Source organism: Vicia villosa, unplaced genomic scaffold (assembly GCF_029867415.1).
Source record: "Vicia villosa cultivar HV-30 ecotype Madison, WI unplaced genomic scaffold, Vvil1.0 ctg.003211F_1_1, whole genome shotgun sequence".
Lineage (NCBI taxonomy): Eukaryota > Viridiplantae > Streptophyta > Magnoliopsida > Fabales > Fabaceae > Vicia > Vicia villosa.
Window position 1 is genome coordinate 158,479 of NW_026706144.1, and position 17,492 is coordinate 175,970.

Genomic DNA, 17,492 nt, shown 5'->3' on the forward strand with positions numbered 1-17,492 from the left:
AGTAAAAAAATGTAAAAACAATATAATATGGAATGATAATTACGTGGTGGCGATTTCCGGCGAGCTTATGGCGTTTTCCGGCAAATCTTCTCTATCGATCTGGTAAGGTGCGGTGGGGCCTGTCTACAGAGACTTCTTAAACTCCTCGTCTTCGGTTTAAATTCCTGTTCTTAGGAACAGGGACCTTGTCGAGGAGTTTTCTCGGAGATTTCTGTAAAGGGTTTACCATTGGCTTTAGTCAGGTGGGTAGCCATGTCCGGTGACGATGTCGATACTGAAGGGGTTTGGAATTCTGTGAGGAAGAAACATTTCAAAGCATGGATCCCTAGGTGGGACGTGTTCTCGGTGGGCAAGATGAAGGAGGTGAAGAGGTTAGAATCGATTTACGTTTCACATTTTCCTGACAGATGTAAGGCGAGGGATTTGTTTCAGGTGTTTGGGTGTATTGGAGAAATCTTTGAGGTTGCAATTTCGCCCAGGAGGAACAAGGTGGGAAAACGCTTCGGCTTTGCGAGATTTGTTGATGTTGCAGATGCACGTTTACTGGCGATGAAGGTTGATAATGTGTCCTTTGATGGGGTTAAGATACACGCTAACGTACCCAGATTCTCGAGAAAAGCTGCTGAGGGTTATCCGCATAGAGTGTTGAAGAAGGATGGCGCTCTTCCTAGCTTTAAGGGAGGGAGGTTTTATGAAGGTCAGGGGGCGAATTCTGTGATTGATGCGTCGAGGAGAAAACCACGTTCTTTCGTTGATGTGGTGGCTGACAGGTTTGAGGGTGGGGATAATTTAGTGATTAAGAAATCTCCTTTGATTTACTCTTCGATGGAGGAAGACAGAGTTAGATTATCAAAAGCTTTGGTCGGGACGCTTCGGATCCCAGGGTCGGGAATGGGGATTCAATTACAGGTGGAGAGAGCGGGCTTCTTTGCTATCAAGGTGATTCCACTTGGTGCAACCAAGTGTCTTTTGGAGGAGATTGAGGAAGGTTCTTTGGTGGATTTTACGAAGGAAGGTGAGACATGGTGGCAGGATTGGTTCTCCGAGGTTTCCGAATGGAAAATTGATTTGGTTGACCCGTTTAGAACGGTGTGGCTTCACTTTTGAGGCATTCCAGCTGTGGCCTGGAATTCTGCTTTCTTTCAGACTTTAGCAAAGGAATTGGGTTGTTTGGTTTGTGTGGATGCGAGTACTTTGGATCGTAAATCTATGGAGATGGCTAGAATCCAATTGAAAGTGGAGATTGATGTGGTTTTTCCGGACTCAGTGGAGGTTTCAATTGATGGCAAGATATTCTCTTTGGGGATGCAGCTTGAATCGACTCAGACCAGTTTCCGTTCAGGTAACATCAATTCTTCTGCTTGTAATTCTATTTCTTCTGACTCGATTAGTTCTGGTGGATTTTGGTCCGAAGAGTACATTGATGTAGAGGATGAATCGGTAGATAGTATAGAAGCCTTCTCGAGTGCTCTAAAGGTTATGAATCCGGTATCGCGGGTATCGGATATAGCTGTTAGTAAGGCAGAATGTTCTTCAGGTGTTTTAGCAAAAAAGGTTATAGGGGGTATGTCTGATATTTTTGTTGTTCCGAATTCCAATATCGGTAATCCTGCGGGATGCTTTGATGAGGCGGTTAGGTCGGTAGGTCAAGTCGGTTGTGACGACGAGGTTGATTCATTGGTTGTTAAGGGGCTGGTTTTGAATCAAAAGGAGGACGAACTGGGCGTGGTTTCTGCTGTAAGGGAGGATGTGAATCCAACTGTTTCTGTGTTGGTTTCTTCTGCTGTGGAGGCTGCTACTAAAAGGAGGTTGGTTTTGAATAAGTTTATGGATGAAGGTGAGAGGGGTATTCCAGTTGGGAAGAAGGGCGGAGGGGTGGCTGTTTCCCAGCAGATTGTGGACTTGAAACATTTTTCTTTAGCTGCTGAGTGTGTGCATGGAATCCCCAAGAAGAAAATTTTGTGTCCCAAAAGTGTTAAGTTTAGGAATCTTATGGAGTTAGGGGCTGGGGGTTGTTTAAAGAGAAAGAAAAATATTAAAAACAGGACCAAGAAAAAAGCTAATGGTGGGTATTCAAAGAAGGTTAAGGGAGGTTTCTCTTCGGGTTCGTTAGAGGGATCTTTTTTGGATCCAGTTTCAATTCATAGTGGCGGAGATAGTATTTGTTATGAGAATCTTTCGGAGAACGTTTTGATTGGAATAAATAATCCAAAACAGTGGGGTTTTGTTAACAAAGACGTGGAGGGTAAAATGAAGTCGGCTTGTGAAGAGTTGGGTTTGAGTAATTTGAAAGATCGTTTCACCAATTTTGACAAGAAGGGGAGATCGGATTTAGAGGAGCATTTAGTAATTGTCCCAAGGAAGAAGCTTTCAACTCCGTCTTTATGATAATTGGATCTTTTAATATTAGGGGGGGAGGGAATGCCCTTAAAAGGAGAAGGATCAATTCTATTATTAAAAAGGGGGATGCGGATATTTTTATGATGCAAGAAACAAAAATTACAAAGATGGAGGATTTTATTGCTTGGGGTTTGTGGAGTAACTTAGAAGTGGGGTATTCCTTTTCGAACTCGATTGGTAGATCGGGAGGGATTCTTACTCTTTGGAGGAAGGATAGGATGGAAGTTCTTAATAGCTTTAAAGGAGAGGGCTTCTTAGGGATAAAGGTGAAGTGGAAGGAGAATTTTATTATGTAGTGAACATTTATTCTTCTTGTGTTCTTCAAAAGAAGAAGGATTTATGGGACATTTTGTTAAAGTTGAAAAGCTCTTTTTCGGATGGGGAGTGGATCTTTGGAGGGGACTTTAATGCGTTTAAAAACGTTCATGAAAGGAAAAGGAAGATCGATTAGGGATATGGAGTCGGGTTCGGAGCTCTTTGCAAAGTTTATTGATAATAGTGGGTTGGTGGACGTTCCTAGCAAAGGAAAAAAATTTACTTGGTATAGTGGAGATGGTAGATCTATGAGTCGAATTGATCGTTTCCTTGTGTTGAGCAAAATTATTAATGATTGGGGAGTTGTTGGGCAATTAGTTGGGGATCGTGATATTTTGGATCATTGTCCGCTGTGGCTTGTGGTGGATAAGCTTAATTGGGGACCTAAACCGTTTAAATTCAACAATGAATGGTTTACTTTTAGTTATTTTCTTCCTTTTGTCGAAAAGGAATGGAAGGATATGGTTGTGGAAGGAAGAGGTGATTATGTGCTCAAGGAAAAACTTTCCCGGATTAAAGGTAGATTGAGATGGTGGAACAAGACGGTTTTTGGTAGAATTGATTTGGAGGTGGAGGAAGGAGTTAGAGATATCAATGAGGGGGATTCTAGGTTGGAGGATACGACGGAGGATTTGATTTGAGAGTCTCTTTTAGGTAGGCAAGAGGCCAATAAGATATTTTGGTTGAACTTGAGGATAAAAGAGAATATGCTAGTTCAAAAATCTAGACTTAAATGGTTAAATGAAGGTGACTCGAATAGTGCGTTTTTTTCACAAAGTTGTTAAAGAAAGAAGAAGATTTAATCATATAGGTCCCATTGTTACTCAAGGAGGGATGGTGGAAAAGGTTGAGGACGTAAGGGAGGAAGTTTGGAAGCATTTCTCTAATAAATTTTTGGAAGAAGATTCGGATAGAAACCTCTTGGACGGCATTCCCTTTAATAGCATTAGTTCTAATGATGCGACGTTTCTTGAAAGGCCTTTTCAAGAGGAGGAAATTAAAGAAGCCATAGATAGTTGCGGTGTTTCTAACAGTCCGGGCCCGGATGGTTTCTCCTTTATGTTTATAAAGAAGTGTTGGAGTTTCATCAAGGAAGACTTTTTAAACTTTCTAATTATTTTCATTCCGGTGGTTTCATCTCTAAGGCGGTTACTTCCTCTTTTTTGTCTTTGGTTCCTAAGTCATCTAATCCTATCTCTTTGGATGATTATAGGCCCATTTGTTTGGTGGGTTGTATGTACAAGGTGGTATCGAAGATCTTGGCGGGGAGATTGAAGAGGGTTCTTCATTCTATTATTTCGTCTTGTCAAAGTGCTTTTCTTCCGAATAGACATCTACTTGATGGGGTTTTGATTGCTAATGAGTTAGTGGATTTTGCGAAGAAAGAAGTTAGAGGTTGTCTTTTATTTAAGGTAGATCTCGAGAAGGCTTATGATAAAGTTTCTTGGAATTTCCTTAGATACATGTTAAGAAGATTGGGGTTCGGAGAGAGGTGGAGGAAGTGGATGGAGAGGTTTATTTTTCATAGTGATATGTCTGTTTTAGTTAATGGGTGTCCGACGAATGAGTTTTGTGTTGAGAAAGGTCTAAGGCAAGGTGATCCTTTATCGCCTTTTCTTTTTGTGCTTATAGCCGAAGGCCTTACGGGTCTTGTCTGGAAGTCGATAAACAATGGTGTTTTTAAAGGAGTGGATTTTAATGACAATGTTGCGGTGGATATACTTCAATTTGCGGATGATACTTTATTGATAGGAGAGGGAAGTTGGAAACAAGTGTGGGCTATTAAAGTGGTTTTGAAGGCTTTTGAGATGGTGTCGGGTCTTGGGATCAATTACCATAAAAGTAAGTTGATAGGTTTAAATGTATCGAGAAACTTCCTTGAGGCCTCCGCTTATGTGCTTTCTTGTAAAGTGGAGGATAGTTCGTTTCTTTTCCTTGGGATTAACATTGGGAGCAACCCGAGGAAATACGCTTCTTGGTTGCCTCTTTTATCGAAGATGAAGAAGCGCCTCGCGGGTTGGAAGAACCGTTTTCTTAGTTTGGGAGGAAGATTAACCCTTTTGAGATCTATTCTTGGTTCGCTTGCCATATTCACGATGTCTTTCTATAAGATGCCTCTAAAAGTGGTGAAGGAGATTTCAAAATTACAAAGTAATTTTCTTTGGGGAGGGGTGGTGGAGGACAATAAAAGACGTATTCATTGGGTTAGTTGGAAGAATGTTTGCCTTCAGTTTGAATACGGAGGTCTCGGAATAAAAAATATCGCGGATTTTAATATGGCTCTTCTTAACAAATGGAGGTGGAGAATTATTAAGGGAGAGAACTCGCTTTGGTATGACTTGTTGAAAGCCCGTTATGGTGACATCACCATGAAAAGCTTTTGTGGAGGTATGTCTTCTTCTCTTTCTTCTCATAACTCTTCTATCTTCTCTTTATCTACTCCTTCTTTTTCTTAGTGGTGGAAAGATTTACTTTCGCTTGGTAGCATTGAGGGGGAGGATCCTTTTTCCAGTAATTGTGGTTTTAAATTGGGTAATGGGTATGCTACTCCTTTTTGGGAGGCAAAGTGGCGGAATAACTTGAGTTTAAAAGAGGAGTTTCCAGAGTTATTTTCTCTTTCGGCTTTGAAAAAAGTGTCGGTGGCGGGTATGGGAGGGTGGAACAACGCTATTTGGGAATGGGGAAATTGTGGAATTTTGGATTCTCAAATTAATTGTGTTTCCTTGAATTTGATTTGGGTCTCTTTTCGGAATTCCCTTGTGGGATGGGGGTCGTCTTGTATAGGGAGGGATGAGGTTTATTGGAAGGGTTCGGGTGATAGCTTTTTCTCCGTGGCGTCTTGTTATAGACTTTTTGTTACTAAGCGGATTCCTTGCGGGCCTTTTGAGAAGTTCAACGAGGTCTTGTCTTTGATTTGGAAGTTGGATGTCCCTTACAAAATCAAAGCTTTTGGTTTGAGGTTTTTTGTGAATAGGCTTCCTTTTAAGGATTTACTTTTGGTTAGAGGTATAGTTTTAACTCCGGATAATTTAAAGTGTGTTTTTTGTGGTATTAATCCGGAAAACCGGGAACACTCTTTTATGGTTTGTAAAGGTGTGGAGGTGGTGTGGAGGGAAATTTCTTCTTGGATTGGGAAGCCTTGGAGGGCGATGGAAGAAGAGTGCAAAACGTGTTTTATGGATTGGTATTCTTTTTGTAAAAAGAACAAAGTGAAGAAGGGTAAATTAGGTGTGGTGTGGCTAGCTACTATGTGGATTCTTTGGCTTAGTAGGAATGGAATTTGTTTTCGAAATGGAGGTTGGGATGTGAATAATACATTGTGGAAGATTAAATTTTTGGTTTGGAAATGGTCTTTTATTGGAGAAATTACCCATCCCATTTGTAGCTTTTACGAGTTTAACAAGGATCCGTTGTTATTCCTATCATAATTCTAAATTGGTTTTTAATTTCTTTTTGCGGGGTTTCCTCGTCTGTGTAATCAGATATTGAGAACATTTAGTTCTCCATTTTAATGAATCTTGCTTACACAAAAAAAAACCTATACAGCATTGTGGAAAACCTCTTTGAAAGCCACATTTGTTGTTTCTTGCAATGGCAATTTGTCTTTGTCATGAATTAAAATTTGCAAGCCTCCTTTGCTTTTGACTCTTGACATTGCAACATAAAGTTGTCCATGGCTGAAGACGTCTTTTGGCAAATATAAACCCACATAGTCTAATGATTGACCTTGAGATTTATTTATTGTCATTGCAAATGAAACAATAATGGGTAATTGTCTTCTAATAAGTTTGAATGGCCAAGGGGATTGCAAAGGAGACAAAGACATTCTAGGTATGTAAATAGTGTTTCCTACATGTGTACCTGAAATAATCTTAGCCTCAATCACATGATTTGCTAGCCTTGTTACCGTCAATCTTGTATCATTGCAAAGTCCTTCTGATTGATCCAAATTCCTTATCAACATAATGGTTGTGCCAATCATCAATTTTAATCAATGATTAGGCAAATCAGACATTTTCAAACAGCTTAAAAATTCTGGAGTCAAATGCTCAAAAGCCTCATCCTCATTTGCTTCTGATCTGTCAATAGTATCACTACTTAGAAACTCCTTCTCATCACCTATGAAAAGAATTTATCTTTAATAAATATTAGTAGTATATGAAAAATTTATAAGTAAATAATTTATAAAGTATAGTAACCTGGAAGAAGATCTGTAATGTAATCATTAATTTCATCGACGATCTCTATAGTTGAAGCTAGAATTGCTCGACTTTGAAGGAATTATAGATTTGTGAAATTTTCAAATAGGTTTGGATAAGTACTTGTTACAATTTTCTCAATTGGCTCCACAAAATCCTTTAGTAAAAATTTTGGTGGAATAGTTATTTTAGCATAACCATCATTTGGTTCTGAAAAATTTTCCATCTCCCACATCTAAAATCTATTTAGAAAAACTCTCAATCTCTGCAGCATTGTTTGAATGTGATCCCGACATCAAACACATATTTTTTGTGAGTGTTAAAACCTTGCAAAATTCCCAAATATGTGACGCATTTATTGTAGAATGAACAATATCAGAACGGATTCCTCTAGGCACAACAGGTAGAATTTGTCTGAAATCACCACCAAATACAACAATTTTGCCTCCAGATATTTGTTCACAAGGCTTTTCTGTAGTACCCATGATATCTTTCAATGACTTGTCAAGGGCTTCAAAACACCACTTGTTAGCCATTGGAGCCTCATCCCAAATAATCAACTTAGTTAATTTCAACTATCATACCCCAAAATTTGTCTTCCTCTTTTCATCTTCAATGCCTCAAGGTTCAAGGATTTTCTCAAGGCAATCTCTCCTAATCGAGGATCTCAAAACTAGGGTCCGCACTTCATCAAAAGAATTTGAATCTCTAAAAAAGGATATTAAAAGGGCATCTTGTTTAAAATCCCATAACATGAGCATGGAGACTTCAATGGAGATGAAACCAAAAAAATAGTATTTAGAGGACTCTTTGTACTTTCCCGGAAGTCCTAAAACCTTCCCATACGATAAAAATCGAGAGAGTTATAATTTGTTGAGGTCGGCAATATCTGTGGAAAAATACAAGGGTTAATTTGAGTAATTTGGATGCTTTTGATCAAATGGGCCCGTTACTTGGTTTCTAAAAACATGCCCATGATATTAGAAGAAGGCCTTAGGTCCATTATTTTATGATATTTATTTAAGTTTATTTGAATTTCTATTCATTTAAAATATTGAGTAAATTATTAAAAATATGGAATAGGTAGAGTAAATCACCAATAATATTTGGAATCCTTATTTTTAGAGGACTAAAAATCGTGTAAAGTAGGATTGGAAACTAATTGGTTGATTGGTGATTCAAAATGGAAAGTTACAATATCCCTTCCAAATCAAGGTTTCAATCTCTAAAAATTGGGAGATTTGATATGATTTCTTGGACCTATTTGATTCTCCATAAGTACCTGAGGCTAAGGGGGAGAAAAAGGGGGAGGCAAAAAAAAACGTATCAGAAAACTTGCTTTTGCTTCTTCTCCCAAACGAAAACGATTCGGTCTCGTGCAAACCCTCCACCGCCGCCGTTCACGTTCGGCCCGGCCACGATCTTCACTTCCGGTGGTAACGCACGGAAGCTCTTTCTACATCCGTTTCTCCAATCCACATTCCGCACCGATTCGACTCACTCCGAAACCACCCGGGATTCTACCGATCCAAACGCCTCCACTGTACGAGTCTACATCAACTAATCAAATTTACCATAGCCATGAATCTGGTCTTGTTAATACAAGGCTCAAGAAACAGCAACAATGGTGAATAACGAGTTTCCAGTCAATAAAAGCAAAAATTTCAGACCCGGAGCTCTGACGTTATCGAGGCAAAACCGCACGACCTCAGCGCAGATCCGATTCATCCGCCACCGTGACAACCACACAGCCCTTCGACAACCACCACATATCCAAAGCGAAACTGCCGTCTGTTTTATTATGCTCTGGGCAGCGAGATCAATTGGCGGCGAGATCGATTCAAATCATTGGAAGTACTGGAACAGGTCTAATGGAGAAGAAGAAGAACCCAGCGCTCTGAGTTGGTGTTTTTTAAAAAACATTCACGTGTTTTTAAGGTTTATGTAGTATGAGTCCCGATTCAATATCAACAAGTAAAGCTTGGCGCGTTGGCAAAGGAAAGTGGCTGGTGACCAAAGACACGCTGGTTCGAATCCCAGCTCCAGCGTTTGTATTTTATGAATTCACAAACTTCTTGATCCCATGCGTTTCATCTCTCAGCAGCACCATACACCCTCAATCGGTCACCATCAGATAGTGGTTGATGAAGATCCAAGGGCTCTAGAAGCGCGGGCGTATCATGGAGTTTCATAGGTTGCCACACAGAATCTCGCCCCAGGTTTTTATTTTTTTATATATATCGTTTACATATTATTCTTTAATTCTTTTAACATATTAAGGTGTATATAATTTAATTCTTAAATTAGGATTAGGATATCAAAGTAGGATTAGGCTATGACTAGGTTTTAGGTTTAACTCCCGATTATCTCGATTTTTGTCGATTTAATTTATTTAATTAATTTTTAATTAATATTAAATCATAAAAACCCTAGGAGTGTGTAAGCAAAATATTAGGGTTTGCCCGATCCCATTACCGTTTGGCAAAACATTAATCTTAATATTAATTTTCTCCCCCGAACCGATTATACCTATTAGTCGCAGTAGGCGAGAAATAATTTTGATTAATTTAATTTATTAATAATAATTTAATTAATTCTTTATTTAATTCTCTTCTCGACCCGACTAAAGCCATTAGTCGCATTAGACGAGAGATAAAAATAATAAAACATTAACTTTAATTCTCTTCTCGACCCGACTAAATCTATTAGTCGCATCAGGCAAGAGATAGAAAAATACATAAAATCCAAAACACATTTAATTTGCTGCCCGCGACGATCAATCTATCGATCTGAGTAACCAGCAATGCCCCTTAATTCGTTAGCTATACTGACCAAATCTATTGGTCACCGCATCTAACGGTGCCATATCAAATCAGGGTTGTACGCCTAAACACTTAAAACACATCAAACTACAAACTACGGATTTTCATCCTTTTCAATCAGGCAATTCAAAATGCCTTTCAAATCGCAAACTACGATAGGCCATTCAAAAAGCCTCAAAACAACTTCAAACCATTCAAATCAAATTCTAAGGCGTACAACCCTGTGCCCGAACTACGTTGACTCTGATCCTCCATAAGGAGGTACGTAGGCACTTGGTAACAAGGCGAGTCTCCCCCCTTAAAATTTCAATTCATTTTAAATCTTATTTTTTACCCTTTTCAATTCATTAGCTATAAACCTTATAATGCCATAAACCTCATCTTTACAATGTTAGCCTTTAGGAAAGGGTTGAGGGTGCCTAACACCTTCCCTTGACCTGATTATAATAACTTACCCCGATCTCTAAACTGCGTAGGGTTTCCTATTCGCCCTTCAGAATAGGTGGCGAATCTAAAAGTCTAAATTTTTAGGGCAGGTTGCTACAGCTGGCGACTCTGCTGGGGAAATACACTATAGGTGAATTATTATGCTCCTAAGGCTTGGTAGGGTTTAGGTTTCTTGGTAAATCATTTAGGTTTTTTGTGAACTTTTTAGGGTTTGGCTAATTCGCCAAGATTAGGGTTAGGATTAGGATTTAGGATTTCATTTTTTTTATTTAAATATTTAATTTTTTTAATTATTTATTTATTTACAATTCCCGTTCACAATCATTATTTACAACAATTTAAATGAATATTTGTCTACGTTAATATTTATTGTTGTACTGCGTTTTTGGAGCTACAAATGGCAGATTTGGAGATCAGGTTCTTTTAAATATTTAAATTTTATTTATTTATTTATTTGCAATCTTGTTTATTCTCTGCAACTCATTTTTTACCGCAATTCAATTAAATGTTTATTTATTTGAATATGTGTTATTTTATCGCATTTTTGGGATATATAAATTGCTGTCAAACTTAAGCGTGGGAATTATATTTAAGACCAGAGGGGAAATACATCGCCTACGAGTCTTATTATAATTCCACTCAGAGTGGGTCGAATATCCGGAAAGGTCTGATACGAGGCTTGACCTTGCTGAGGGCTGGACTTGGTATTTGGCTGATCTCTCTGGGAACCTACCCCTAAAATTCGAACCTCATGGATCAAATGAGTTGTTCTAAAATCCAAAGAGACAAAAAGTCTCGGCGGCTACGAACGACCCCATGAGACCTTCTAGAACATACCAATGGGAAGGGTAGGCACCCTAAGCCGTTACGTCGAACCTATGAACCTAGGGCTTATGTGCTTACATGCTTATTATATGTGCAATTTATATACTGCGAATGCCTTGCATTTTAATTTTTGCAGGTACTCCTACGCGTTCCCTGGCCTCCAGGGACTCTATTTCCAAGTCCATGTCCTTCCCACGAAGGACGTCTACCTTTATACACGTTGATCGGCCTCACGATGGCCATGAGACTTAGTGACTGTCATGAACAGTCACCCCGCGCCTGCATCTACGCACTCCCTAACCTGTGGGGAGTTTCCTTTTGTATCTTTGTATTTTACAACTACGTGTCCTTCCCACGAAGGACATCTTCGTTTACGCACGTCGATTGGCCTCTCGATGGCCATGCGATCCAGTGACTACTTTGAACAGTCACCATGTGCTTACATCTACGCGTTCCCTAGCCTGTAGGGATCATATTTTTAAAAAACGCATCCTTCATACGAAGGACATCTTCGTTTACGCACGTCGATTGGCCTCTCGATGGCCATGCGATCCAGTGACTACTTTGAACAGTCACCATGTGCTTACATCTATGCATTCCCTAGTCTGTAGGGATCATATTTTTAAAAACGCATCCTTCGTACGAAGGACAACTTCATTAGCATACGTCGATTGGCCTCTCGATGGCCATGCGATTCGGTGACTGTCTTGAACGGTCACCCCGTGCTTACATTTACGTGTCCCCTATCCTGTAGGGATTCCATTTCAAAAAAAAAACGACGCGTCCTTCCCCGAAGGACAACTTCATTAGCATGCGTTCGATTGGCCCCTCGATGGCCATGCGATCTAGTGACTGTCTTGAACGGTCACTCTGTGCTTATTCCCGCACACCCTCTAGCTTGTAGGGTTTTAGATTCCCATCTATACATCTTTCATCCCTGGCCTGTAGGGATTCCACTTTGTCTGATATTGTCCTTATATAGGTTGTGTTCCGCATAGAGAACCTTCCCACTAAGGACAACTTCATTGGTACACGTTGATTGGCCTCTCGATGGCCATGAGACTTGGTGACTGTCTTGAACGGTCACCAGCCGCTACCTTCTTCATATTCCCTAATCTAAGGGATTTCCATTGGCGTGTCATAACATCTATCTTGCCAGGATTTTGCTAGGGTCTAATGTCACCTCTAAGGCTATCCCTAGGATTACACGTCACACGTCTGCATTGCATACACGAAAAAGGAGTCTCTCGCATACGCATGCATTTGCATTTTCATGCATTCATACATTTACATTTGCATCTTCGCCTGCATCCATACTTACCGTGCTAGCCGGTTTCCCGAAATTCCCGAAGAAAACCAAAGAGGATCATAAACTATGGAGAAAGGAGGAATGAGCCTTACTAAGAAAAAAGAGATGCCTTTCGCCATGCCAGTTACATGTCTATGCCTTTCGTAACAAGATCGTAAATACAATAAAGGTTGTCATCGAGCAAGGATTAGTTCAACAAAGAGTTCCCTCATAGATACACTCAAGATGTATCTAGTAAAAAAGGGGTTCATCTTAGAACATATCAAACTTACAGGGATGCTCTACGATAACCTGAGGGCAAGGATTAGTCCAACTGGGGCAAAATCCTGAACAAAGATGCATAACTACAATGGAGAAAAGGCGACGTGTGTTAACTCCCCACCAATGGGCAAAAGGGTCATAGGTTTTCTCTATCAACCTACAAACTCTGGAGGTTGTAAACGGTGTGACTCTATCCTTAGAAAAAGCAAAAGAGGTTCAGTCAAAGGAAACTCATGAAGTTCCGATACGACGAAAACCTGCCGCTAACAATTTATTCCTGACAAGTTTGACGTGCCCAAGGAGAATTCGAGGTTACCCTTTACTTTTACAAGTCCAGGAGCTAAGGAGTAAAACAAGGTCAACGGAGTTACAAAGGAGATTGCCCCTAAGATTAATAGGTTTTGGAGTCAATTCATTCGCTCACTACTACGACTTTCTAGTCGCACACTTCTATTTTTAGGGTTATTAACAAACTGAAGGGAGAATGACGAATGCAAATATCTAAGTCCAGCTAAACATATGCTTTCAAGGTAAGACCGAGCCGAGGATGTACAGGCATTGTTTCAATTCCTAAACAGTGGAGATATAAGGATGTTAATCCCTCGTCACCCCTCGAGCCAGGAGTTGGAGTTTGTTTCTACTTTTTCAAATAAACCTTGATTTTAACCAGGGGCAGGGTAGATTTCAATTAATCCAATGGTGTATTTTGATTGTCAAGAGAATCAGTCAATTCAAGCAAGGATCAAGCAAAGGTTCAAGCATAAGGATCAAGCAAAGGTTCAAGCATATCTTCTTCCTCGCATTCATCCAAGATTGAGGAAGCAATGGAGATAACATTCACCACATCTTCTTCCTCAACACATCATTCAAGATCGAGGAAGCATCAAAGTCGAAGTTTACAAATCAAAATCAACATGGCAGTCACAATATTCAAAATCCAAGGATTAAATCTCAAAAGGAGTATTCAAAAAAAGAAAGGAGGAAAACGCCCGCTAAGTCAAAATGAAAATTTCAGGAAAGAAAATAAAAGTGACTTAGGCAAAAATTAGGGCATCCCGATGGACCAAACTGAAAGGAGTTGGTTCATGCAAAAATAAGGGATAAAAACAAAGGCGAAATACAAAGGATAATCTTGTGACTGCTAAACCATCAAAGCTTCTCATAAACGCTTGGATCTTTACAACATTTTTCATCAATGCTTGGATCTCTACTAAGGCTTCTGCTCAACATCAAAACTGGAGCGATTCTCTTGCACACAAAGCACATTCATTGGATTAGGCGAATTTCTAGGATCTGGAGAATATCAAGGAGAAAGGGGTGGGATAAATAAAATTTTGAGCCTTATATCCATTGTTTCTTAAAACATGAACCAGGCCAAGTTACAACATTTAAAAGTCCTAATTGAGGCAAGGTTAACTATGAAAGCATATTAAGCGGGATTTTGTTATACTGACTCCTATGTTTGTTAAAACTATTTTTAACCACTGCGCTTCTTCAAGCATTCATTTCTAAATCATCCAGTCCTAATTCATAACGGATTTCGATTCCAAAACTTGCATACACATCGCATTGGAGTTACTTCCCGAAGGGTACAACGTCACCTACGAATATACACTTAGCAATGAGGAGATCTCAAAATTGGTTAATCAAAGGCGATCACTTCTACTAAAGACTCTGGAATGGGGGAACCACATCTAGGGGGTTCTCCTAAACAGGAGCAAAGTTTCAAGGATCGCAGGGGCATGCAATCAAACATCCTATTCACTAGGGGCATTCTTCATAAGGTTCAATCGACTTGGGGCATATCTCGAAGCAATGGCAAGCAGGGGCATGTCAAACACGGGAAGAATTCAAATTCAAAAGGATAGAACACTATGGATAGTCCTCCATATCCTGGAGATCAAGGGCATACCCTTCAATCTAAACGTCAAAACACATTACAAGGTTATTCCTCGGGGCACCTCCCCCATAACTTGGAGATCATAGGCATCTTTCTCCACTAAACATTGGGGCATTGGGTATCAAACCCATAAGGTGTGGAGAATCTCCGAAGGTTGAAGGTGTGGAGAACCTCAAAAGGTTAAAGGCGTGGAGAATCTCGAAAGGTGTGGAGAGTTCCAAGAGAGGTGAAGATGTGGAGAATTACATAAGGTAAATAATTCAAAGGTTAAAGGCGTGGAGAACCCCGAGAGGTTAAAGGTGTGGAGAACCTCCAAAGGTTAAAGGTGTAGTAAACCTCAAAAAGGTTAAAGGTGTGAATTGCAAAAGGTGAAAGACGTGGAGAACTTCAAAATTCAAAAGCGTGGAGTAATTCAAAGGTTCAAACTGGGGCAAGACGCACAGCAAAAGGAAAAGGGCGTTCTCACACTTTACAAACATCCGAGAAATCTTTCTCCTAACTACGGTTTTCAAAACTCAAAAATAGGGATTGGGAAATCGCGCTAGCATCCAACAACCATCCAACATCGGCGAGCTATATACGCTTGGTTATCAACAACCTATCATTGGGGCATCATGCAAATACATACAAATCATGCATTACATACATTGGTCGATATGTTACACCATACCTTTTTTTAGGTAGTCTTCTCTAAGACAAATCCTACGGTCCTTTCCAAGAACCTTTTTAGGTAGTCTTTTTCAAGACATTCTACGAACCTTTTCAGGTAGCCTTCTCTAAGACAGTCATCGTCATTTCCAAGAACCTTTTCAGGTAGTCTTCTTCAAGACATTTCTTTTTCTAAGAACCTCTTCAGGTAGTCTTCATCAAGACATTCCTTTTTCTAAGTTCCTTTTCAGGTAGTCTTCTTCAAGACATTCCTTTTCCAAGTACCTTTTGAGGTAGTCTTCTTCAAGACATTCCTTTTCTAAGTACCTTTTGAGGTAGTCTTCTTCGAGACATTCTTGTTCAAAGTATCTTTTCAGGTAGTGTTTTTCAAAAAAAAAATTTGGCATCCTTTTCAGGAATCTCTTCAGGTAGTCTTCTTTAAGACATTCTACGAACCTTTCTAGGTGGTCTTTTCTAAGACATTCACTGCCCTCTTCAAGAACCTTTTTTAGGTAGCTCTTGTAAGACATCTTTCAGCCTTTCCAGGTGGTCTTCTTTAAGACAAATTTCTATCCTTTCTAAGAACCTTTTCAGGTAGTCTTCTTCAAGACAAACATTCACATCCATTCCAAAAAAACATTTTCAGGTAGTCTTACAGAAGACATTACTTCGTTCCACTCATTACATCAACCAAACATCAACATAAACATAAGCATTATCCACATACATAAACATTATCAAGCCAGCATAAGCATAGTCATGGTATAGGTGCAAGCATGGAGTAAACAAGTTCAACGGGTTAAATAAGGAGATAAAATCTCGGGATTACATCAGCATACATACATACGCATTAGCATATGCATATCATCTATTGCATTCACATATTACACAAGCCTAGTTTCCAACCCTCGTGTTGTGATAGGTGTATTTTCCGACCCACGTGTCGTGAGTTTCCAACCCTCGTGTTGTGATAGGTGTATTCTTCGACCCTCGAGTCGTGAGTCTCCAAACAGGTGAATCTTTTTCATGTAGGTACGCTTGTCAGAACCATAGCAGGCAATTCCTTTGATACAGGTAAGCTTGCTAGAACTATAGCAAATGATCTCTTTTATGCAGGTACGCTTGTCAGAACCATGGCAGGCAATTCCTTTGGTGCAGGTAAGTTTGCTAGAACTATAGCAAATAACTCCTAATGGTGCAGGTGAAATTTGTCCAAATTAGGGCAAATTATCCAAATGGTGTAGGTGAAATTTGTCCGAACTAGGGCAAATGATCCAAATGGTGCAGGTGAAATTTGTCCGAACCAGGGCAAATGATCCAAATGGTGCAGGTGAAATTTGTCCGAACCAGGGTAAATGATCCAAATGGTGCAGGTGAAATTTGTCCGAACCAGGGCAAATGATCCTATTGGTGCAGGGATTTATTTTCCCATATCAGGATTTTCTACACGGAGTTATCAATACATTTCAACCACATAGTGGTCATTCTACAATCAAATGAATATTATCAGTCCTTTTCAGGAACCTTCCCAGGCAGTCTTCTTTAAGACATATTCCATCCTTTTCAGGAGTCTTTCCAGGCAGTCTTCTTTAAGACGTATTCCATCCCTTTTAGGAGCTTTTCCAGGCAAACGGGGTTTTACAAAGGATTTTACAACAAAGATTTTCAAAAGGTTTCTCAATTGGGTTTATCACGTTAGTCCCTCGACAGTGATATCAAAGGTGTTATCTTTCTTTTCAGAGCTACTAACATACTTTAACTAACAATCATGCATCATTCAACTAACATACCTCATTCATACATAATGCATATCCATACATCGCCCTCATTTATTTTGAGAGGCTCGCTGCATCATACATGCATGAATCATAGCATTGCAGAAAATTCAGGTTGCCTTTTTAGGCCGTGCTACGATCGAAGCACCTGGTTTCTTTCGAAAGCGTCTACTTCACAAAAAAAAAGGGAATGGTATTTACCTTGGGTGGCATCTTTAAGCCCATCTCCCATGGAACTCTTTCCTGACAAATGCAAATTTCGGGGCAATTCAGTGTTCAATCATCTTCCACCTTTAGATCACGATAGGTAGACGTGCCTATCTGACTCTTCAGGTTTAAGAAGATTGAACAGGGGCAGCTGTCATACCCCAAAATTTGCCTTCCTCTTTTCATCTTCAATGCCTCAAGGTTCAAGGATTTTCTCAAGGCAATCTCTCCTAATCGAGGATCTCAAAACTAGGGTCCGCACTTCATCAAAAGAATTTGAATCTCTAAAAAAGGCTATTAAAAGGGCATCTTGTTTAAAATCCCATAACATGAGCATGGAGACTTCAATGGAGATGAAACCAAAAAATAGTATTTAGAGGACTC

General features: G+C 39.7%; 1 protein-coding gene across 1 annotated transcript; it reads left to right on the plus strand.

The window, feature by feature from the left end:
* The first annotated feature begins 252 nt into the window (after positions 1–252).
* On the plus strand, positions 253–1,107 carry LOC131640589 (uncharacterized). Its single transcript, XM_058910975.1, has one exon. It carries the CDS (start codon positions 253–255, stop codon positions 1,105–1,107), a length of 855 nt encoding a protein of 284 aa, XP_058766958.1.
* Positions 1,108–17,492: the final 16,385 nt, after the last annotated feature.

Coding starts and splice junctions, on each gene's coding strand:
- LOC131640589 (XM_058910975.1), top strand. CDS start 253: ATGTCCGGTGACGATGTCGATACTGAAGGGGTTTGGAATTCTGTGAGG.